This window comes from Perognathus longimembris, chromosome 1 (assembly GCF_023159225.1).
Source record: "Perognathus longimembris pacificus isolate PPM17 chromosome 1, ASM2315922v1, whole genome shotgun sequence".
Classification (NCBI taxonomy): domain Eukaryota; kingdom Metazoa; phylum Chordata; class Mammalia; order Rodentia; family Heteromyidae; genus Perognathus; species Perognathus longimembris.
The window spans coordinates 39,430,733-39,455,840 of record NC_063161.1 but is presented as its reverse complement, the minus strand read 5'-3'; the positions used below and the strand labels follow the sequence as shown (position 1 = coordinate 39,455,840).

Here is a 25,108-nt window from a genome sequence, read left to right as displayed (position 1 = left end):
TCTTAAGACCAAAACCTATCCTTAACGTCACAGAGTTAAAATTGTGAGAAGCTGCCTTTGGAAGCCCATGTCTATAGAGTTTATAGCCCTTTAAACTGAACTTCTTTTGGAAAGGGCTTATCTTTATTTCACAGTCTTGTACAACTATCAAAATCAGTGCCACATAATAGATATTTGATACGTTTGTGAATCTCTTACATTGCAAGATAATTCAAGTGAAAATGTTTAGATGTGATAAGGTACTGTGTTAGAAATTACAGCTTAGAAAACCTCATGGTAAACTTCCAAACCAGTGCTCCAGTGAATGGAGCACTATTGCAAGAGAAAGTGCTCTAGTGAACTTTACCATGCATAGTGCACTACCGATAATATCTTCCCAAATTGAATTAGAGAACTTATATTAAAGAGACATTTTTCCTTACCTAAAAATCAGCCCATTATTTTTTATCAACTGTTTTCTTGACCCATCATTCATTTTTATTTTATATCATAGGAGATTAAAAAATCTGAAAGCTTCCTTAAAACAAGAGGAAAAGCATTTTGTGTTGTTCTGTAATGAGAAGGACTCATGTACAGAAGTTTGAATCTTATCTCTTTGAATCCCACTTTATTAAACTATATTTACCTTACAATTTGATGTGCCAATATCTCTGCTCACAAGAATGAACTAATGCCTTCTTTAACATAGAGATATTGTAAGGATAAATTAGGTACTTTGGGGGTACATGGCAACAGTATATTCCCTGGCACATAGTAAAAACTCAGTACATGTAATTTACTTTTTTTTTCTGCAGTGGAGAGGGTTGTATGCTGATCAGAAGTACAATATCTTTGTGGCATTGATGAGACTGGTCCACTAAGAAATGGGGTGGGCCTTCAGATTTCCTTATATTCTACTCACCCAGTATCTTCAAGGTATTGAGATAGGAAAGGATTTTTGTAGTTTTGTTTGGGGGAAGAAACAAACACCAAATAATTAAATCATAATATATGGTGACCATAAAGAAAATGAGAATAAATACATAAGAGTTCTGAGAAGAGTGAGGTCACATTAAGTTAAGTAGTTACAGATTCTTCATGGTTTTATCATAGCAATAAACTGAGACCTCAAGATAGAATGAAGGAGAAGGAAAACATTCAGGTATGAAGACCAGACAGATAGAATTTTTTGGAGGAAGTATTTTTGTGCATTGTGTCTTCCAAATGCACACAATAGAAAAAATGTAAGCACAGAGTGAAGCTCTCTGTGTTGATACTGAGAAAACTGAGGGAAAAAATCATAAGTGTGCCAATTGCTGTTTTCTTGGATACATAAGTAGCAAATCATTCATTCATCTACATTTAAATCTGAAGGTAGGCCATACCTTATTACTTGGGCCTTTGTTTCAAAGCATGAGCCAGATAACAGATTCCAGGTTTGAGTTTTCTCCCTTAGAGAAATAAACAAAAATGTTCAAGCCCTACAGAATCTGTAGAATCTGTACCTGATGGCTTCTTAAATAACCTTACCAATTTCACTTAATTTCTCATTTCTTGTTTTCTCATCTACTCTTTCCAGCCATATTGACTTCCTTCCATTCTGGGAGTGACAGGTCAGAATTGCTACCACTTTACAGCCTTCATATACTTTACAGTCTTTTCAGATATGCACATGAAATAGTTCTTGTGCTATCTTATGTCTTATTTAAAATTTCTTTCTTCCTCCAGATATCAAGCATTATTTCTTTTGTTCTGCATCCAAAGCACATAGAATCAGATGGCATACTGTGTGTTTTTAACATTTGTTTGTTCACTGTCTCTTTGAACCTCTGTATAACATAAATTCCATGAGGAGCAAGGATGTTTTGTTGTTTTTGTACCTTTATTCACCACCAAATTTCCAGACACGCACAAAGTAAATATTTGTTAAACTATGTTTCTTCTGTGCTGTAAGAGAATAAGATCAATGTAGACTTTCCATTTTGGTTATTAGTAACAGAAAATGAAGTCTTTCTGACAGATCATCAGGGTTTTTTTTTGTTCATATAAACATAAGCTTTGAAGTGTACCAGCCTATAGAAGTGTTCACTATTTTTCTTTATCTGGAATTTGATAATGGCTTATAGATTTGATTTCAGCTTAAAGATATGCTAGAAAGTACACTTCGTAAAAGAATCAGTAAAACTAATAATGGTTTGAAATTGGTGAAGTTTAGAGAAGGATAATTGATATGTGTCTTGTTAAGTTTCACAACAATTAGTTCCTTGAGGCAAAATGTGGTCTACTTAAATAAACATTTTAGGAACTTCATTTTTAGTAATTTGGCTAGATTAAAGGAAAGATAAGTCAGACTATTAAGAAAAGTTTGATATATTAGAAATTTTGCAGTAAAAAACCAAAATAGTGGAGAAGAAATTGATAAACTGGGAGAAAAGGCAGTAATATAAAGCTGTTGGAGGCATAGGCTATATGACAATAACAGGTTAAAAAATAACTTTTAAGTATATGCCTTCAGGAGATGGGAGAATACATTTTGAAGTACCACCTTGGCATTACAATTTCAGGATGTGATAAGAACTATAATCTAATTTTGGTCTCTTGAGGAGAAACTGAACAATAAGGAAGTGGCAAAATTTTGCTGGCCGCTTCCCTTGAAATACTGTTTTTCCCTTTTTACAATTGTCAGTTTGGGAGGTAATGTTACATACTTTCACTAGAGGTGACAATAATTATGGATGAGATTTATTTTTTGTTTTTAGAAATAGTAAAATTTAGGAAAAATTAGGTAAGTGAAAATACTTTCAGAAATGTGAGGACTTGTATTTTACTAGAGTAGTTATTTTTGGTGACATATCCTTCTAAAACTACCTCAAGGATATTTTACTTCTATTATTAATTTAGTAGGTATGTCTGTTAATTTAGGAGGTGACAGTATCATTAGGAAATTCTTTTCACAGAGGTGCATAGGACACAAAGTATCCTCTTGGCCATTTAGATGTTAGTCTCTTAGCCTAATATATTAGAGGCAGAAATCTAGAGGGTAACAAAGGGCTGAGCAATATTTTACAACAAAACTATTGTTCTCAGTAGTCTCATACCTTCCCAATTGGTCCAAATATACCCTCCTCCAGCTTCTTGCAGAAGTTAACCCATTTACAGTATTAACATATACAGAAAAAACAAAGTAGATTTAGCCTAGGTGGCACAGACAACATTTCCAAGTACTAATACTGTGCTTGGCTCCAGTAGTATGAATGTGACTAACACATGGTCCCTGTTGTGAGACACTCAAAGTAGAGCAGTCTTGTCACAGAATATCTGAAATTTAGTTAAGCTTTGATAGAGATAATTGAAGAGCTGGCTTTCTATTGATAGTGCTGACAAAAATAATTTTGAATAAATCTGAAAAAGTAGTGTTTTCTGACCTTATCTTTAAGACCTGTTTTCCTTTTAGAAGTTCCTTTTATATATTTTAAAAAATTGTCCTTCATATAAAGAACAAGCAAAATACGTGTGTTTTTATAAAATATTGTTTGGCCTGTTTCTTGAAAGTCCATTGGTAAGGAACTTGGGGTAGCATATTAACCTAAATATAGCTTCATTTCAAATTGTCTAAAATTCACATTAAAATTAAACATGTTAATAAACATTTTTTTCATTCTTTTGTCTTGATTTTTTAGCACTCTATTTCATCTTTAAGGACTTTTTTTTGAAATATTTTCTCTAACCTTAAATCCTTTTATTGTGTAGAGAAATGGCTAAAAATCCATTCTCAAAATCTCTTTTGATAGCAGGATATATTTTTTCCCTAGCCTTAAAAAAAATTGTACCTTAGTAAACTGTTCTCTCACGTGAGCTTTCTTAGAATAAGGCAGTTCCTGGTTCCTATGGGACTTCCTGTTTTCTCAAATAAAAATAGAAAAGCATCTCAGAAAGGAAACCTGGTCAGTGTGAACTACTTTGTAAGACTAGTCTAAATAATAACCTGGATTATATGGTCTGTATAAAATATATAAAAGTTTTAAATATTTGAGATAATAGTAGATTCTGTCTGAATAACCATGTGATATATATTTAGCTAAAAACTTGTTTATATTTTGGAGATGGGGCTAAAGAGATTGTATGAAATCCTTTTTTTGTAATTTAATACTTGGTTGGAAATAAAGTATTTAAATTTTATTGATCTATTAAAGTTATTTTTTAATACTGAGACCTAATTCTTAGCTAGTTTATTTTGCCAAATGTTAGCAAAGATTAAGAAGGTTTGTTTTTTGTTTTTAGTTGGTCAGGGGCCTTGAACTCAGGGCCTGGGCACTGCCCCTGAGCTCTTTTGCTTGATATTAGTACTCTACCACTTTGAGCCACAGTTCCACTTCCTGTTTTCTGGTGGTTAATTGGATGTCAGAGTCTCACAGAATTTTCTGCCAGGGCTGACTTTGAATTGTGATCCTCATATCTCAGCCTCCTTAGTAACTAAGATTACAGATGTGAGTTACCAGTGTCTGGATGAAAAGATTTCTTAATCATTTTAAGTTGGCATTTTAAGTGAAAATTCAATTTAAAGAAACTTAGAGTCAAGTAGTTAACCAGTCTCAGTTCACTAATAATAATAATGGGTAGTATGTACTCAGAACATGGTAAATGATAGACATTATACTAAGCATTTCATAAAGATTTATCTCATTTAACCCTGACAACTATATAAAGTAGGCATTATTGTTATCCCTACTTTATAGAGGAGAGAAAACACATTTGAAGATATTAGCTTAAGGAGATACTGCTAAGCTGGAATTTGAGTTCAGAGCCTCTCACCAGAATAACTTGCTCTCAGTGGTTATGAAGTAAAGTACAAATTCAAGTGTGATTGGTAAGCATAGAAGTCTGAAAAGAAAAATACTACCCCAACTTTATCTTTTAGGTTTTTACTTTGATTTTGTTTTTGCATATTTTTATTCAGCTTTAGCAATGTACTTGTTGGCATTTTAGTGCTTATTTGAATTTTTATCCTTAAGTGATGCTAATAGCTCTTTTTTTTTCTTTTTTCCTTGATAGTAAAAAATCCCTTTGATGAAACATTTGGAGAAATACAAGTAAGTAAGAAAATACAGATATTTTATATAATAAAACTCTTAAGATACTAACAACTAAAATTACAGACATTTTTAAGTTTCTTTTGGTTTCAATACATGTTCGTATTTTGAATATTCCATAACTTATAAAATTAAATCTGTTCCTCATTTTCTTCTAAGAGCTGAACTGTTTATTAATGTGAAGCCAAATGTCAGGTAAACTGGAAGTCATCTTACCAAATGGCATGTCCTCTGTGTAAGGTCTTATATTTAAAGTCTACCTGTTGTCTTAGATTGTTGACTGTCTTAGCATTTGTTATCATCTTTGTCTTCATTTTGTCTTTTTTTGTTGGGTCTTTTTTTTGTTGGGCTATTCAATCATGAAAGGATTGAAACAACAAATTTATTGATGTTTATTTAAGATTCTTTTTCTTTTCAAAGGATGCCATAAAAATCCATTTTAAACCTATATGTATTTAAATTAAAATATTTCTCATTTGCTACATTGTAGGAACTTGGAAGGTCAATATAATTTTGATGGTTCATATCTATTATATATGTATATATGTGTATATATATATAAAACATTTGTTCATTTTTTTATTTTAGGAACTAACATTTACTTAGAAATCTGTTGTACTGGATAATGTATAATAAAATATAATCAGATCCAAAAGGTGGAATTTTGAAACAACAGTGTTCAGCAGTACTCTATAGTGACATTTATTTTTAAAAGGTCAACTTTATTAGTTGCAATATTGACTCTACAGTGCTACAGTATTATGAATTTAGTACAGTATACTCACTGAATAAGACTGTTTTCTTTGACTTAATTTCCCCCATGGCAAAACTGATTAATAGTAGTAATTATAATGAAGATAATGGCAGTTCACTTACTTCAAGTTCTTACTCAGTGCCAGGCACTATCCTAAGAGTTTACAACAATCCATTATCATTTAATCAAAGATATAATACAGTTGAAAATGTCCTTGAAGAGAAAACTAGTTTAGGAAAGAAGAGGGAATTTATTTTTTGGGGGTGGAGGTGGGGGAGCCAGTCATGGGCCTTGAACTCTGGGCCTGGGCCCTGCCCCTGAGCTCTTCAGTTCAAGGCTAGCACTCTACCACAGTGACACTTCTGGTTTTCTGTTGGTTAATTGGAGCTAAGAGTCTCATGGACTTCTCTTCCCGGTCTGGCTTTGAACCTTGATCCTCAGGTCTCAGCCTCCTGATTACCTAGGATTACAGGCATGAACCACTGGTGCCCGTTGAAGGAAATATTTAAAGGAAACAATATATGGGAGAATTTGTTAGACTCTCACCTTTTTTTCATCCCTAAAATGAAATGACTGTTTTAGCATAATTTGTGGATCTTACTAGAACAGACCTTTACAATGTAACTAATTTAAATTATAATTTTTTTTTTTATTTAATGCAAGGTCACTTATAATGTGTTTTTATCTATAGGTCTTTAGCAGAGTGATAGGCAATAGTTAGACTTAAGTTGAAATATTAGAAGACAAACTGAGAAGCATCACATCACCAGTAATAAAGTAACTTTAAATATTGATTTGTGTAACTTCAAGTTCACTGTTTAATACAGTATACTAGGTACTTTAATTGGACCAAGACCTTTATTTCTGTTGATCTGTGCACTTAGTAACATATTATAAAAACCTTACTTAGACCATAATTCATTTGACCATTTGGTATAATTTGTCTCTTACATAACAGTATAGACCAATTGGGTTAAATTTTCATCAGAAAAATAATTCTTGTAAAGAATTATAGTTAAGTTTTTTGAATGCTGAAATTCTTTGTATGAGGCTATATGTTATGTGTATGACAACCAGTTTTGTCTGGATAGGTTTGTTTTTATTTATTTTTGTACTTATCCAATTCAGATCTATATATCAAAAGATTGATTTCTAGGTCTCTTGTGTTCATTAAAGATGTAATGACAAAGAACAAATACCGGATGTTCAAATTGTTTTTTTGTTTTGAAAGAAAAGTGTGAATGGACATAATCAGAAATATAAGACAAAAATGAAATCAGTCTCTTTTCTGGATCAGAACCATACTTCAAAACTTTCAGCTACTTTAATTCCTTAGCTTAATCAGATTTACCTTACTTACCATAAATAACCCACACTATCATTGGAACTCTTGCTTATCAAGTACCATATTGAACCTTTTCATTGAAAATCATTTTGTAATATACTGTGTCATAAATACATAGCTTTTAGAATCTTGGATTTCAATACCCTTTACTTTTTGAAGTCTGATTTTGATGGTTTGGAATTTGGTCAAAGGAAAGATAAGAACTGAATTGATTCAGAATCCTGTTGACATAGAAGTGGAAGCCTGGGGCAGTGGGGAGAAAAATGGAGTGTTTAGAAAAATATTAGAAATCAAATAGTCAACTGAAGCAATAAATGTTTTATTTCTGCCCATCATATAACATAAGAGCAGAGACTTTATAGGATCCTAGAGCCTTCAATGAATTTTTCTTTCCTATTATTGCTGAGTAAAACTGCATTAACAAAAGCTTGTTAGTTGTCAAATACAAACTTGTCCTCATTCCCTGGACATACATAATAAAAATAAATAGATGAAGTTGTATGTCATAAAACACATAAATGTTACTTTCCTAATGATTTAATCTTGCCTGAATTTGATCCATGGCCATATTCATCCAGAAGTCCTGTTTTATGAGGCACATCAGGAAGGAAGGAAATAATAAAGACACAATCCTGATATGAGTTTCCAATAGTGTGATAAGTTGTAACCCTGTCTCTTAGCCTTCCTCATCATGTATATTGGTCTATCTTAGTTGCAGTTGCTGTTATTTTGAAGGTATTATTATTTTAGACTTCTTGGCAGGACATACAGACTGTACCATTGCTGTACTCCCTTTGAACTCCTTTCTACTTTCAGGCCATACTGTATATTCTGTTACTAGTACTGTTCCTAACTTGCACACGTTATATTTACTTACTTTCTTTCTCCCAAATTTTCAGAATGAGGTCACATTCTTTGTCCTGGTATCTAGAGCTCTCTGGCACTTAATTCAAACACCTTTTCCTGTAATTTTCTGACAGTTAAACTAGGCTGCCAGCTGTGTAAGAAAAATAACCAGTGCTGTCATGCCTTCATGCTTTTGCTTATAATATTCCTTCTGGTTGGAGTGCTGGTCAATTTCTATCCTTCCTTCAAACCTAACACTAGTCTCTGTTTCAAGTGGATCTTTCCTTCTCTTCCTCTTCTGTATTTTCATTGTACTTTGTAATTGCAGTAGAACACTTCATATATTTGATAATTCATTTTTATCCTTGAGAACAAGAGTCATCTTTTTTATTGGGTTTCTCACTTTGCTCTTGGAGAACAGTTTTTAACTTCTAGCTTTTAACTGCCTTGAATATTTGCCTTATCACTAATAATTTTAATTAATTAAATTCTTATTACATTTCTAATTTAATAACTACATTAATAGTTAATACTTTTGTATAGGATTATTTTAAAAGCTTAGGAAAGGATATGTGTCTATCTAATAATATTCGTGCCAACATGAAGGGAAGCTTGATGCAAAAGATCCTACCAGAACAACCTATAGAAGCATACTTTGTATATAGAGAGGGGAGTTTATTGTATGTGAGACCTTTTGTTAGCACTGATCTTTGTGCAGATTTCTTATGTTCAAGAAAGTAAAGCATTTAAAGTGATAACATCTAGATTTTTTAGATTAAAGTTCTTTAAAACATAGGGGCTATTATTTAAAAATGAATTTTTGTCTTTCAGATTATGTAGTTTCAGTGATTTTAAGTTCACTTCCTATTTTTCTTTTTTAAGAATGACGTTTTTCTTGAAATTTGATATTTCATAATAACTTCTTTTAATTTTAGGAAAGTGAAAAAAATCTTATGATGAGCACATTATACAAGCTTCATGATCGATTGGCACAGCTTGCAGGTAATTGTCTTATCACTGATATTCTAAAAATGTTTCATTAAATTTGCTATGTTAAAAACAATGTTCGTAGAAAGTCTTTCCTAAGTGCAGTGTTGTATTGTATTTGTGGAATATTTTTCATATGTTTTTATTACTTGCAAAGACTGGTGTATATTTTTCCTATCTGCCACATATATTAGATATTATATATACATTTTCCTATCTACCATATGTATTGGATATTATATGCATCATGCATAAATTATATGTGTATTTGATTATTACACATATTTATGTATATAATATGTAGTATTACATCATTTTAAAGTCAACCAAATCCTTCCCCTTTCCCCCAAACATTTCCCCAGTATTGTGGCTTGAATTCAGGGCCTGTTGTTCTCACTCAGTTTTCATATTCACAGCTGGCACCCTACTACTTGAGCCATGCCTCCAGCTTGGCTTTTTATTATTTTGGAGGTGGAGTCACATGAATTTTTCTGCCTAGGCTAGCTTTGAACCATGATACTTCAGTTTCAGCCTCTTGGGTAGCTAGGATTGTAGGCATGGGCTACCAGCTGTCATTTTCTCTATATTTTTATTATCATCAATTACTTGAATCAAGCAGGTTTCATCTTGACATATCTATAAATGTATAGAATGTACCTTGCTCAGAGTCACTCTGCAACTCCTCCTCCTCCAAGCCAATTTCTTTATTATGTTAATAGTAAGAAAATAATAGTAACACCACTAATAGTAACAATTCTGAGTGTTTAAATGTCAGTTGATTTGGGTAAACAATAAACTAATTGAAATCTTGGATTAACTATATCAATACATATTTTCTTCTGATGGCTGGATAGACATCGTTTTCTTGGGCAAATACATTATCCCAGGCTAATTTATTGAATTTGTTGTACATAAAATAGTACCAAGTTTATCATCTGTAAGCTGCCATGGCAGCATATCTGTGTATTACCTTCTTAACCTTCTGAAGTTACTTTACCTATAATCCAAAAGAAGAGATGGATTACCTTCTTATAAGCAGTTGTAAGAAAATTAAAATGGAGTCTGGTTTTAGTGGTACTCACTTGGAATCTCAGCTACTTGAGAGGTGCAGATTAACAGAAGATTGTGGTTTTAGGCCAGCATAGGCCAAAAATTTAGGGACCTCCTTAAAGACACAGGGTAAAAAAAGACAAACAACTACAAAAGCAATACTTGCAAAACTGTTTGGTGTAAGTGAACTGAAAACCTGGGGGGGGGGGGGGAGGGAAGGGAAAGTGGGAGGAGGGAGAGGGGGAAGGGACAAGGTAACAAACAGTACAAGAAATGTATCCAATGCCTAACGTATGAAACTGTAACCTCTCTGTACATCAGTTTGATAATAAAAATTTGAAAAAAAAAAACAACAAAACTATAATCCCAGCTATATGGGAGATGTAGGTAGGAAGATTGCAGTCTGAAGCCAGCCCCAAGCAAAAATGTGAAACTCTATCTGAAAAAAAGTAACAAAAAGCCTAAGGCCCAGAGTTCAAACCTCAATACTATGAGGGGATGGGAGAAAAAGGAAGTTTTCCAGTATTTTTTATATAACATCCTTTTGTGGAAACCTGATTGTAAGTAGAAAACTAATAGATAAATGAGACATTTCTCTGTTTTAATAGAAATATTTAGTATCCGAACAGTTCTCCATCCTCTCACCTTTTTTAGTTTTCTTGATTTGGATCCTTAAAACCTTTTTTTTATATTGACCTAATGGCTTTTATATTTATGTATTACAAGCTCATACATTTAGTTATGCACCTAGAAATATGTGAGGAAATCCTGACATTGCTAATACAAGCATTTATAGCCATCTCTACAGTGTTGTTTTATGAAGTATAGCTCTAACACAGTAGGTCAGCATAATCTGAGTTGTGTATTAGAGTTCCTTTTGTATTGTAGGGGTTGGTAGGTTTTTTCTTTGAAGTACAAGTTAGTAAATATTTTAGGTTTTGTGGGCTATATTGCCTCTCTGATGCAACTAGTCAGTTTTGCTATTATAGCATGAAAGTAACCATAAATACTATGGAAATTAATGAGCTTGACTGTATGCCAATAAAACTTGATTTATAAAAACCAGCAGCAGGCCAGATTTGGCCCTGTGCTGTAATTTAACTTCTGCTCTAGATTTACTGAAACTGATTATCTGAGGATTCATTGTAAAGTTTGAGGACTTGTTTACATAAAAGATACTCTTCCCTTCTTATAATAGTCACCCTTAAAGTCTGACTTCTTGAGCAACAATAAAGAAAAACATGGTTACTTTTATTATAGAAAATTTGGTAAATTTCCTCTAATTATTGTACTTTATGTTGAAAATCCTTAAAATATTTGGAAGAAACAGAACAGGGAAAATTATAATTTAAATTCAATATGAGGAAATTTAGCCTGAAGGAAAAGCCTTGAATTTTCTTCTTAAAAACAATTACAAGAAAAGACAAATAATCGTTTCCCAAATTTTTGTAGCATATCCCATTGTAGAACCGAAATCATACATAGAAACTTCTATCTAATTTTCCTATTCTGTATTAAAACAATACTTTAGGGATGTATGTGTCTTGTTAAAGATAAGCTTAGTTATACTCTGAAAATCAAAGTGTTGAGTACAATAATAAGTTCAGAATTGCTAGAGTCCTTGAATTATTGGCTTTATGAATAGATGTGCTGTGCTGAGCTGGGTGCTGGTGGCTCAGTCTTGTAATATTAGCTCCTTAGGAGGCTAAGATCTGAGGATCAAAATTCTGGCAGGAAAATCTATTAGACTCTTATTTCCAATAAACTACTCAGAAAGCCGGTGCTGTGGCTCAGGTGGTAGAGCACTGGCTTTGAGCAAAGGAAGCTCAGAGACAGCACCTAGGCCCTGAGTTCAAGCCCCAGGACCAGCCAAAGGGGGAAAAAAAAATAGATGTGCTTACAGCATGGCTTCAGTGGTATAGAGCCAGCTGAACAAGCACAAGGCTGATACTGACAAAGAGAAAACGGAGATAGAGATAGAATAGATATGTAGCACAGAGAATGTGTTGAATTTTTCTCCTTTAGGAATAATACCTGTAGAAGGCTTCCTTTGTGCCAAGGTCTTTTAAATAGCTGATCACTATAACAGGATGTTTACATTGGTTTACAATGAAGTTAGGAGCTTATAAGGTAGAGTTTCACTTAAAGGTATTGATTTATGTGAGGATTACTGCTTATTTAGGTTAGTTATTGGAATTCTTGAAGAAAATATAATATTCTTCTTTACTGTTTAGAATAAAACCTATAATTGTATACTTTTTAAAGTGAGAATTGTATTTCTTTTCTATTGAACAGCATTTTAGTGATTGAATATTAATAATATGTTAATCTTTCCAGGAGATCATGAATGTGGCAGTTCTAATCACCGAACACTTTCTGTCCAAGACGCAGCTGCATACTTAAAAGTAAGCAGTAAAATTAGAATGTTAATAGATTTATTTTTAAATTTTATATTTAAAAATTGCTACTTATATTAAAAGTATTTTGCATTTATTTTAATTATGAGGTTAAAAGCTTGGGGTTGCTGTTTGGTGTAATGTGAATGGATAAAATAAAGTAGAATTACTTGTCTTTTTGTTTTTTAAAAACATTCTGTTTAGGGCTGGGGATATAGCCTAGTGGCAAGAAGTGCCTGCCTCGGATACACGAGGCCCTAGGTTCGATTCCCCAGCACCACATATACAGAAAACGGCCAGAAGCGGCGCTGTGGCTCAAGTGGCAGAGTGCTAGCCTTGAGCGGGAAGAAGCCAGGGACAGTGCTCAGGCCCTGAGTCCAAGGCCCAGGACTGGCCAAAAAAAAAAAACAAAAAACATTCTGTTTAAGGGAGCCGGGCATGGTGGTGCATGCTTTTAGTTTCAGCTACTTAGGAAGCTGAGGCAGGTAGATAATTTGGAACCCAGGAAAGGGAGGAGAAGGAAGGAAGAGGAAAATAGTAGTAACAGGGAATTTGAGATATGTAAGTAGCATGTTAAATAGCAAGTGAGAATTCAGTCATTTATTATCATCTATTCTAGATCCCTTTCATCCCACTGTACTATGAGAATTTGCTTGTGAATTAAACTATTATTAGTAATCTTTGGGAAATTCTAGATGAAAAAGAAAGGCACTAGAAGATTAAAGATGAGTGGATATCATTCTGTTTTCTTAAAGGGGAAAATGGAATTTGGAAAACATACTAGAAAGCTTTATACCAGTACAATCCCAAAAGAATAATAAGGATGTGAGTACTAGCAAATAGAAATGTTAATCCTTACACGCTGGTTTGTGTGGATTCAGTGTGAATGAATCATATCATACAAATATAATTTCTCCCTTTTACTTCTCTTTTAAAATATTGTGGTTAAAAAAATACCTTACATAGCTGAGCACTGGTGGCTCATGCCTATAATCCTAGCTATTTAGGAGGCTGAGATCTGAGGGTTGTGGTTCAAAGTCAGGTGGGGCATGAAAGTCTGTGAGACTTTTTTATCTTCTGTTAAAAAAAAAACAACACAATAGGAAGCTGGAAGTGGAACTGTGCCTTAAGTAGTAGTGCTAGCCTTGAGCACAAATGCTCAGGGACAGTGCCCAGTCACTGAGTTCAAGCTCCAGGACCACCCCCCCTCACACACACACCCTCACATAAACCTACCCTACTGTCAGATAAACTGTGCTTCAAGTAGTAGTGCTAGTTGTGTGAACAAAACCATGACTCATTGTACAGCACTTCCTAGTTTTCTCCTTCCCAGACTCTTGACATCACCATTCTACCTTCTGTTTTGTTTTTTTATTAGTTTGACATTAGATACTCAGGTAGCTAAAGTCATGCAGTATTTTTCCTTGTCTGATTCTTGTTTCAGTTCACAGAATGTCATTGAAGATTATTCACATTGTATGACAGTGTTTCTTTTTTTGGCCAGTCCTGGGGCTTGAATTCAGGGCCTGAGTACTGGTCCCTGGCTTCTTTTTGCTCAAGGCTAGCACTCTACCTCTTGAGCCACAGCGCCACTTCTGGTCCTTTCTATCTATGTGGTGCTGAAGAATTGAACCCATGGCTTCATGCATGTAAGGCAAGCACTCTACTGCTAAGCCTCATTCCCAGCCCTGTATGACAGTATTTCTTAAAGATATTCCTTTCATCTTTTGGTGTTTGTATGTCTTCTTCGGAGAAATGCCATTTAATGTCCTTTTTAGAACTGGGTTATTTATTTTGCTATTGATTGCAGGAGTTCCTTACATATTTTTTGAATCCTTTATTAGATGGTTTGCCAATCTGATATCCTTTTTATATGGCTTACCAGTGCTTTCATTCCATATATTGTATTTCATTCTGCTTTATTGTTTCCTTTGCTGCCCATAGGCCATTTAGGTTGATGTAGTCTCTCTACTTTTGCTTTTGTTGCCTATAATTTTGCTATCAATTTAAGAAACCATTGCTCATATCCTGTGCCATGAAGTTCTCCCTTGCCCCTCCCACTTCCATTCTCTGATGCTTGAACTTAGATCCTGGGCACTATTCCTGAGCTTTTTCACTCAAGGCTAGCGCTCTACCACTTTGAGCCACAGCACCAATTCTGGTTTTCTGGGCATTAATTGGAAATAAGATTTTCTTGGACTTTCCTGCACCATGCCTGCTTTGAACCATGATCCTCGGATCTCAGCCTTCTGAGTAGCTAGGACTGCAGATATGAGCCTCCAGTGCTCCTGGCCTTTCCCTTTGTTTTCTTCCAGTAGTTCTATATGTTCAGGTGTTTGTTTTTTTTAAACCTTTAATCCATTTTGAGTTAATTATAGGATGAGGGTTCAGTTTTCCAAAAATCATTTGTTAAAGAGAATGACTTTTCCTATCCTGTAGTCTTAGTTCATTGATCAGATATAAGTGGTTTTAGTTCTGTTCTGTTCTGTTCTGTAGCCTATATACCTATTTTTATGCCAGTATGATTTATATTTTGCCATAAGTTAAGTTAGAAATTTTGAAGACTCCAACTTAATTTTTTTTCCCCTTGTAATTGTTTCGGCTACTTGGGACTATTTGTGTGTTTGAAGATTTTTTCCCCCTCCTATTTCTGCAGTAAATGACATTGAGATTTTGATGAATTTTTGTATGGATTTCTACTTCTTTGTGTCTTGATTTCTTTTGGCAATGTTTTCTATTTCTAGTATAGAAGTCTTTCACCTCCGTTTAAGAGATAAATTTACTTTCTCATTTAATTGCCTTAAAATTTTTTTTCTTCTGTATTTACTCTGAGTAGGATTTCTAATACTGTATTATGTTGAGGTAATTTCCTTTTATTCCTAATTTGTTGAGGATTGTTTGGGGTGTGCTTGTGGGGCTTGAAATCAGGGTCTGAATGCTGTCCCTGAGCCTCTTTGTGCTTAAGGCTAGTGCTCTACCACTTGAGCCATGGTGCCACTTCCAGTTTTTGAGTGGTTAATTTGAGATGAGTCTCATGGGGACTTTTCTGCTTAGATTGGCCTTGAACCGCTATCCTCAGATCTCAGCCTCCTGAGTAGCTAAGATTACTGGCTTGAGCCACTGGTGGCCAGCTGTTGAGGATTTTTGATGCTGTTATTGTGTTGATTCCTATCAAATGCTTTTTCTGATTCTATTTTGGTAAATTCTGTGTTTATATTTTATTTTTTATTAAGAAAATATCTGTGCATCTTTATGGGATACATGATGATGATTTAATACCTGAATACAGTGTGTAATAAGTAAGATTAAAAGTAAATAGTGGTATAATTTTTATCTTTTATTCTTTATGTGTGATGCCATTTTTATTTTATTTTAACTTCAGTGCTATTCTTTACATGGTTTATAGAGTTCATTAGGGAAGCCATTTGTGCCTAGAGCTTTCTTTGGGGGGAGAATTTTTTTCAATTCATTCAGTTTTTTAAAAATCTTGATTTTTTTTAAAGGCTATCCCTTTGTTTTCTTTGACTGTTTTCCTTTTTTTTTTTTTTTTGGTGGAACTGAGGATTGAACTCCAAACCCGATGCTTGCTCAGATTGATTGTGTGGTTGGTGCTCTACCACTTGAGCCACAAAGGAAAATGAAAGCCACCTTTGGCCATGCAGCCATTACTTACTAGATATTTCTTGAAAGTCTAGCCAGATACATGGCCATTTGGAGGAGGAAAAAAGACAAATGAGAGAGGGCTGATGGTCTGGGTGACAGGAGATAAAATTAACTTTCATAAACTGAAAATGAGGCCAAGTTGAGTGCCTTGTCTAGGTCACTAACTTGCTGCTTTTTTCTTTTTCCTTTTCTTTTGTGGTCTTGGTACTAGAGCTTGAACTCTGGGCTTTTAGCTTTTTCACACAAAGCAGACACTCTACTACATGAGCCACACCTCTATTTTGTCTTTTTGCTGGTTCATTGGAAATAAGAGTCCCCTAGATTTTCCTGTCCAGGCTAGTTTCAAACTAAATCCTCAGATCATAGCCTCCTGAGATGCTAGTATTCCAGGTGTGGAACTATTGGCTCCAGGCTAACTTGCTTGACCTTCAAGATGAAGGTCACCTGGCCCAACTTTGGTGTGAATGGATACTGTCCAGCAATGCCTATCGTCCCATGATGGAGGCTGTGGGCAGCCAGAAAGGGGGTCCTTAGCTTTAAGATGCCCACATATTTCAAGACTGAAAACCATGCACTAGGGGCACACACACCTGAGGACATTATTTTGTTTGATGAACCATCCTTAAGTCCTAGGATTGTGATGTATGCTGTGCACTTAATATATAGTTGCATTCAGTGTTACAAAGATTTTGTTGAGGGTATTATGTTTGTATTCATCAAAGATATTAGTGCATAGTTAACTTGTGGTATCTTTGTCTAGCTTTAATATAAGAGCAATGGCAATATCAAAATGATTTTGGATGTCTTCCTCTTCAGTTTTATTTTGGAAGAATTTGAGATGAGCTTCAGTTCTTTTTTAGTAAAGTAAATAATAAAATTTGAAATAAATTTGTATTGCTTTTTTTCTTAATCTGATTGAATTTTTTGTAGAATTAATTTGGTTTTACTGTTTTGTTTCATTTCAATTTTCTGTTTCATTTCCTTCTCCTCTAATGTAGTTTCTTTTTATTGTGGTTTCAAAAGATCTGATATGATTATAGTCTTCTTCAATGTGATAGGTGACCTGACATATAAACATAGAAAATGTTCCAATTTTACTTGATAAAAATATGTATTGTGGTTGGATACAAGTGGCTTATGCCTATAACCCTAGCTACTTAGGAAGCTGAGATATAAGAGCCTGGTTTAGATCCAACTGGGACAGATATATGCGAGAAATTCATTCCCAGTTAACCAGAAAAAAAAGCTGGTATGAAAGTCCCAGGCCCATAGTTCAAGCCCCATTACTAGCACAGACCAAAGGAAGAAGGTAGGAAGGGAGGGAGGGAGGGAGGGAAAGGGTGTACGTATACTTTTTGAGTGGAATGTTCTGTATGTCTGTTCTGTTGGCTTATAGTATTGTTCAAGTACTTATGTTTAATTTTGTAAACTTGTTTTTGTTTATGGAAAGTTAAGAGGTCCCTCTAGTGGAGTACTTAGAAAATACAAAACTTATTTTTTTTTTCATGAAAAAGCATACTGGTTATGTTAAATAATGGAAGCACTGTATGTTAATTTTTCTAAGAAATGATGTAATGAATGTTGGTTCTGCTCCTAAATTACCTTTCAAACCTGAAGAAATTTTTGACATCTTTGAACTTACCAGTTGTGTGGCTTGAACTCAAGGCCTGGATGCTGTTCTTGAGCTTTTGTGCTCATGGCTAGCTCTATTACCACTTTGAACCATAGTTCTTCTAGTTTTCTGGTGATTAATTGGAGATAAGAGTCACAGACTTTCTTGCCTGGCTAGCTTTGAACTGCACTCCTCATATCTCAGCCTCCTGAGTAGTTACGATTACAAACGTTAGCCACTGCATCTGATCAAATGCAAGTTTTTCTAAAGAAAAAAGTAGAATTGAAGTAAAGATTGACTTATTGGTTCTAGTTAGGGTTTTCGAGATGATAGGTTTGATGTATTCCCTTATTGTGATAATGAAGCATCCAGTTTTTTCATTTGTTCATCTGAAAATAATATTCTATTAAAAATGATTAACTCAGCCGAATGCTGGTGGTTCACACCTATAAATCCTAGCTACGCAGGAAGCTGGGATATGGAGGATTGTGGTTTGAAGCCAATTCAGGAAGGAAAAATCCCCATGACTCCAGGCCCAAAGTAACCAACAAAAGCAGGGCTGAAAGTGTAGCTGAAGTGGTAGAGTCCCAGCCAAGCCAATAAGTTGAGTGAATGGGTTGGGGGACTGGAGGAAGGAGATGAATAAATTCACTTATCACACTGATACAAATGATTTTTAAAAAATGACTTTTAGTGGCTTGGCATGATAACACATGCCTGTAGTTTCAGATATTGGAGAGGCAAAGGTAACAGGATTTTGGTTCTAGGATTGTGTGCCAGCAAGAGCAAAGTTAACATGAGACCCTATCTGAAAACAAAAAACACAAAAGCTAAAAGCAAAAGGACTTGGGCTGGGTTGAGATAGCACAAGTGCTAAAGTGCTTACTTTGCAAGTATGAAGCCCTGAATTCATCCCCACTGTTGCAAAAGCAAAACAAACACCTTTCAAACCTATAAAAACAATGAAAACAAAAATATAGCAAAATTTAACAGTGGTTATTTTAGAATAATGAGAAATGGTGACTTTCATTTTTCTTTAATATTTCAATAATGAATCATACATTTTAATTTACTATATAGCAAAATGTATTGTAGGCAACTTAAACAGTCAGTTGAATATATGAATACTTATTTTCTCTATTTCTCTTATTAGGATTTAGGTCCTGAGTATGAGGGTGTGTTTAATACTTCATTGCAGTGGATTTTAGAAAATGGGAAAGACGTTGGGATAAGGTAACAAATCTGATTTTCACATTGGCTATTTTGTACTTTAAAAGTAATTTTTGATTTTAAGTTTTACCTTTATTGTTTTAAATAGGTGTGTTGGTTATGGTCCTGAGGATGAATTAACAAACATAACTGATGTACAGTTCTTACAATCCACAAGACCACAGATGTCTTTCTGGTGTCGTTTTCGACGTGCATTCATTACTGTAACCCATAGGTTATTATTGCTGTGCTTAGGTAAGTTATTAGGATAAGAAAGATTTTTAGTTGCTGTCTAGAATTTTTTTTGGTGTGTCTGTATTTCATTAAATACCAGAGTTGAGAGAGGAGTAAAGAGAGAGGGAGAGGGGTGAAGGGGAGGAGAGAAGGAATGAGAGAACAGGAGAGAAAGGGAAGAGGGGAACGGGGCAGAGGAAGAGAGCAGAGGTAGGTAGAGGAAGAAGGAATAGAGGGGAGGGGGAAGGAGGAAAAGGGAGAGAGATAGATCTGTGGACCTGTCCCAGTGAACTATAGCACCACCTCTTAAAGTTTGCATAACTTCTCCAAATAGTGCCACCAGATGGTAATGTAGGCTTTAACACATGATCTTGATGGCGACATTTTATATTTCAACCATAGTAGTAAAGTTGGAGAGTTTGTTTCTAAGGGTTTTGAAAATAGTAATATAAGGAAAATCATCAAATATCAGAAAATCATCAAAATATCAGAAAAAGAGCAAGTATAGAAAATAGAGTTGGAAAGTAAAAACATTTTAGCTTATTTCAAAGATCAAATATAAGCTAAGCTGCCGTAAAGTACTTTAACAGAATAATTTTTGAGAATTAAGTTTTTTATTTTATGTTATTGAGTTTATGTTTTGATTGGTGATAGGAATTTAGGGGAAACTCATGTCTTGCTTTTTCTTCTCTGTACTTTAAAAATAATTAACTTTAAGATGTAGTATTTAGGGCTGGGGATATGGCCTAGTGGCAAGAGTGCTTGCCTCGAATATATGAAGCCCTGGGTTCGATTCCCAAGCACTGCATATACAGAAAATGACCAGAAGTGGCGCTGTGGCTCAAGTGGCAGAGTGCTAGCCTTGAGCAAAAAGAAGCCAGGGACAATGCTCAGGCCATGAGTCCAAGGCCCAGGACTGGGTGGGGGTGGGCATGGGAAGATGTAGTATTTATCAGTTTAATGCTGTAAAAGAGAAATGTGTTTATCAGGGAAATGAGTTTTTTATAGAAGTAAAACTAGAAAAATTTTAATGTTTTTTCTGTGATTTATGTATATATATGTACATATTTATTTAATTCAAGCCACTGTATTAAAGACTTGTTCTACTATTACTTTAGGGCAGATTAGACATTGATTATATAAGCTGTATTCAGTGTTACTGAAGCCCATTGACTATGATTTTTTAAATGCCAAATATGTGACTATTGCAGGTATAGTGATGGTTTGTATTGTTCTGCGTTATATGAAGTATCGTTGGACAAAAGAAGAAGAGGAAACAAGGCAGATGTATGACATGGTGGTAAAGATTATAGGTATATTTCCCAAAAATTAAACTATGTCTAGAGTACTTATACAATAAACTACAAGATAATGTCTTGTGATTAATTCATTTGTAATGTTGTCTTACATTGTCAGATGTTTTACGAAGTCATAATGAAGCTTGCCAGGAAAATAAAGATTTACAACCTTACATGCCTATTCCACATGTGCGAGATTCCTTAATACAGCCTCATGACAGGTGTGTTCAAAGCACTGTGAGTTGAAATAAGTTGGGATGTAGGTATCTTGAAACATACCAGATTGTAATTCTTCTCAGATCTCTTTTGCTGTACATGTTTTTTTTTTTTTTTTTGGCCAGTCCTGGGCCTTGGACTCAGGGCCTGAGCACTGTCCCTGGCTTCTTCCCGCTCAAGGCTAGCACTCTGCCACTTGAGCCACAGCGCCGCTTCTGGCCGTTTTCTGTATATGTGGTGCTGGGGAATTGAACCTAGGGCCTCATGTATCCGAGGCAGGCACTCTTGCCACTAGGCTATATCCCCAGCCCCAACTGTACATGTTTTTAGTATTAGAGTCCTTTTCTATTAACGGAGTCCTTTTCTTTCTAAATTCTCTTCTATCCACCAGCTTTTAATGGCATAATAACTGGACTTCTAAGTCATTTTTTTATCTTACACATTCTTTTTCCTTGTTTTTTTTTTTTGTTTGTTTGTTTTGTTTTGTTTTTTGCCAGTCCTGGGCCTTGGACTCAGGGCCTGAGCACTGTCCCTGGCTTCTTCCCGCTCAAGGCTAGCACTCTGCCACTTGAGCCACAGCACCGCTTCTGGCCGTTTTCTGTATATGTGGTGCTGGGGAATCGAACCTAGGGCCTCGTGTATCCGAGGCAGGCACTCTTGCTACTAGGCTATATCCCCAGCCCCAGTACACATTCTTAATTGTCATCATTTTCATCTTTTTTTCTTTAGTCTTATCTTGAAATGGATAATAGCAGTGGTGTTTTACTTTATCACTGAAGCTTTTTAAGTAAAAACTACCTTTTTGAAAATGGAAGATGATACCATATCCTAAAGCAGTATTCTTAACTCCAGTAGCATATCATCACCATTTCTGGCTTAGAAAAAGAGAAAATGTATATGCATGCTTCCCTTCTAAAGACAAATTCAGTAAATCTTAGGTAAAGAAAAGGCATTTAAGTCACCTCTTAAATTTTAATGATAAGAACAGGCAGAATTAACAGTAATCATTACTTTAGTTATTTACACTGCAAAAGATGACAGGCATGATAATAATAAAATTATCATTTTATTCACATAATAGGAAAAAAATGAAGAAAGTCTGGGATAAAGCTGTTGATTTCCTTGCTGCTAATGAGTCTAGAGTACGAACAGAAACTCGAAGAATAGGTGGTACAGATTTTCTAGTTTGGCGGTGGATCCAGCCTTCAGCATCCTGTGATAAGATATTAGTAATACCTTCCAAAGTATGGCAAGGTCAAGGTATGTATTATGATTATTATTGTGTATGTGTGTTTACCAGTACTATGGCTTGAACACTGGGTCTTTGAGTGCTTGCTCATGGCTGGCACTCTGCCACTTGAGCTCTACCTCCACTTCCAGCTTTTTGCTGATTAACTGGAAATAAAAATGTGAGGCTTGTCTTCCTAGTCTGGTTTTGAACCTTAGTTCTCAGATCTCAGCTCCTGAGTAGTTAGGTTTATAGGGATGAGCCATTAGAGCCTGGCAGCCTGGCAAATATGTATTTTTAAACAAAACAACAACAAGAAAAGGTATATAAATAAACAGGTATAAGTGATTTTTTTTCTTTTCTTTTTTCTTGTTTTTTGTTGTTGTTGGTATGGAGACTGGAACTCAAGGTCCTACACTTGTTTGACTTGCTTGTTCTACTGATGTTCTACTATTTGAGCCACACTTTGCTACTTTTTGCTGGTTAATTGGAGATGGAATTTTATAGAATTTTCTGCCTGGGTTAGATTTGAACTTTATTCCTCATAAGAAGTTTTATTACATAGTACTATAATAATATTAATGTTTCTTTGAACTTGCCTCTTTTGGGGGGGGTGGGGGCCAGTCCTGGGGCTTGGACTCAGGGCCTGGGCACTGTCCCTGGCTTCTTTTTGCTCAAAGCTAGCACTCTGCCACTTGAGCCACAGCACCACTTCTGGCTGTTTTCTGTATATGTGGTGCTGGGGAATTGAACCCAGGGCCTCATGTATAGGAGGCAAGCACTCTTGCCACTAGGCCATATCCCCATCCCCTTGCCTCTTTTTATTTAAAGCAATTAGTATTATTTAGCTGCATTCATTTTGTCTGATTTCTCTGCAAACAACACATACAACTTGTTTTACAACCAATTTATATTACATATAGATGTCAGCATAGTCAAAACTTTTAGCTCCCTTTCCAGTTTTTGTTTGACTCCCTCTTCTTACTAAGATTCCCCACCAGCATATCTACCCTTTTTAAGTATCTCTTGTAGTTATTTTTCCATACACTGATTGTTGATTTTGCTAGTCCTTGCACTTGAACTCAGGGCCTGGGCTTTTGCCCCTGAGTTTCTCTGTTCTCAAGGCTAGTGTTCTACCACTTGAGCCACAGCACCACATCTGGCTTATTGTGTTTATGTGGGACTGAGGAATCAAACTCAAGACTTCATGCATGCTAGGTGCACGCTACCACTAAGTGACATTCCCAGCTCTTTCCATAGATTTTTAAATGTCTGTGTAGTTTCAAAATAGATGCATATAGGGAGTTTTGAAGATTAGTTGCTTCGTATATTCAAACCTCTTGCTATAAAAAAGCAGAAAAACATGTAAGAAAATAGTAAATAATCTTTTTTTTCTACAGAACAAGTTTGTCAATATTTACTAAGCATAGGATTTGTAAAAAAAAATTGTTTTGGGATTGTAATTTTTAAAATCCCATTATAGTGGTATAACAGGGTCACACCTATAATGCTTTCTACTCAGAAGGCTGAGATCTGGAGGATTGAGGTTCAAGTCCATTCTGACCAGAAAAGTCAGAGAGACTGACTACAGAATAACCAGCAAAAACCAGTCCAGTGTGTGGTTCAAGTAGTATAGGGCCAGCCAAGCAAGCTGAGTTCAAACCTTAGTCCTCACCTCGACCCCTAAAAAAAAAAATCCAGCCCCTTTTTTCTCTAATTTTTCACTTCCAAATAGCTTAACTAATAAAGTACAGCCATGGCATAAAAATTATGCTTTGGTGTTGCTAAAACTCTCAACAAATTATTTCCTTTAAAGACTAGCTCTTTTTGAAACTTGCATTTTGGAGCTTTGGAATACCACTTTTTTTTTTCCTTTTCTTTTCTTTTGCCAGTCCTAGGGCTTGAACTCGGCCTGAGCACTGTCCCTGGCTTCCTTTTGCTCAAGGCTAGCACTCTACTACTTGAGCCACAGTGCCACCTACCATCATTTTCTGTTTATGTGTTGCTGAGGAATTGAACCCCGGGCTTCATGAATGCTAAGCAAGCCACTAAGCTACATTCCCAGCCCTCTTTTCTTTTTTTAGTCTCTTCCCTCTGGTCTTTTCTTCAATTTGTTTTTTTCCTTTGAGATTTTCTTCTTTTTCTCAACCTCTAGGTGTTGAAGTTTCTCCAGGCCATCTTGTCATTCTGCCTTTTCTTCTTAAACTATATCATGTGACTTCATTTATAGTGTGTGCATTAATTCAAATTTATATCTAAAATTTTATTTAATGGTCTGGTTTTCAGATGAACTGAGAACTTATCTTTTTTTTTTTTTTTTTTTTTTTTTTTGGCCAGTCCTGGGCCTTGGACTCAGGGCCTGAGCACCATCCCTGGCTTCTTCCAGCTCAAGGCCAGCACTTTGCCACCTGAGCCACTGCGCCCCTTCTGGCCGTTTTCTGTATATGTGGTGCTGGGGAATGGAACCTAGGGCTTCATGTATGGGAGGCAAGCTCTCTTGCCACTAGGCCATATCCCCAGCCCCAGAACTTATCTTTTCTAAGAGATGGCCACCACAAATTTAACAAGAGTGATATCTCCCATATTCTTCCTCTATTAATAGTAATATTCTTCAGTTCATTCTAGCATAAACCTACGAGTCGTCCTTAATTTCTTTCTTATCCTCATTCAATCAGTATGTTATGTCAGACTCTTAATATGTCCTGATTCCATCCACTTTTTTTTGTTCAGTCATGTGGCTTGAACCTCAGGGTCTAAACACTGTCCCTGAGTTTTTTCACTCAAACCTAGTACTGTATTTGAGCCACAGTGCCACTTCTGGTTTTCTGGTGGTTAATTGGAGATAAAAGTCTCATGGCATTTACTTCCTGGGCCAGCTTTGAACTGTAATCCTTAGATCTTAGCTTCATGAGTAGCTAGGATTTCAGAGGTGAGTCACCAGCACCTGGCTTTCCATCTGCATCTTTTTTTTTTTTTTTTGCCAGTCCTGGGCCTTGGACTCAGGGCCTGAGCACTGTCCCTGGCTTCTCTTTGCTCAAGGCTAGCACTCTGCCACTTGAGCCACAGTGCCACTTCTGGCCGTTTTCTACATATGTGGTGCTGGGGAATCGAACCCAGGGCTTCATGTATACGAAGCAAGCACTCTTGCCACTAGGCCATATTCCCAGCCCCCATCTGCATCTTTTAATCTGCACTATTGAT

The 25,108-nt window shown here is 35.4% G+C and overlaps 1 protein-coding gene across 1 annotated transcript in view; it reads left to right on the top strand.

Moving 5' to 3' along the window:
• Positions 1 to 25,108, top strand: part of Lemd3 (LEM domain containing 3) — a 52,396-nt gene that overhangs the window by 22,966 nt on the left and 4,322 nt on the right. Inside the window, exons 2-9 of the mRNA XM_048360238.1 lie at positions 5,032 to 5,069; positions 8,950 to 9,016; positions 12,389 to 12,456; positions 18,876 to 18,955; positions 19,041 to 19,186; positions 20,377 to 20,478; positions 20,582 to 20,684; positions 21,761 to 21,939. Of these exons, the coding sequence (XP_048216195.1) occupies positions 5,032 to 5,069; positions 8,950 to 9,016; positions 12,389 to 12,456; positions 18,876 to 18,955; positions 19,041 to 19,186; positions 20,377 to 20,478; positions 20,582 to 20,684; positions 21,761 to 21,939 (783 nt within the window). The remainder of the gene's footprint in view (positions 1 to 5,031; positions 5,070 to 8,949; positions 9,017 to 12,388; positions 12,457 to 18,875; positions 18,956 to 19,040; positions 19,187 to 20,376; positions 20,479 to 20,581; positions 20,685 to 21,760; positions 21,940 to 25,108) is intronic.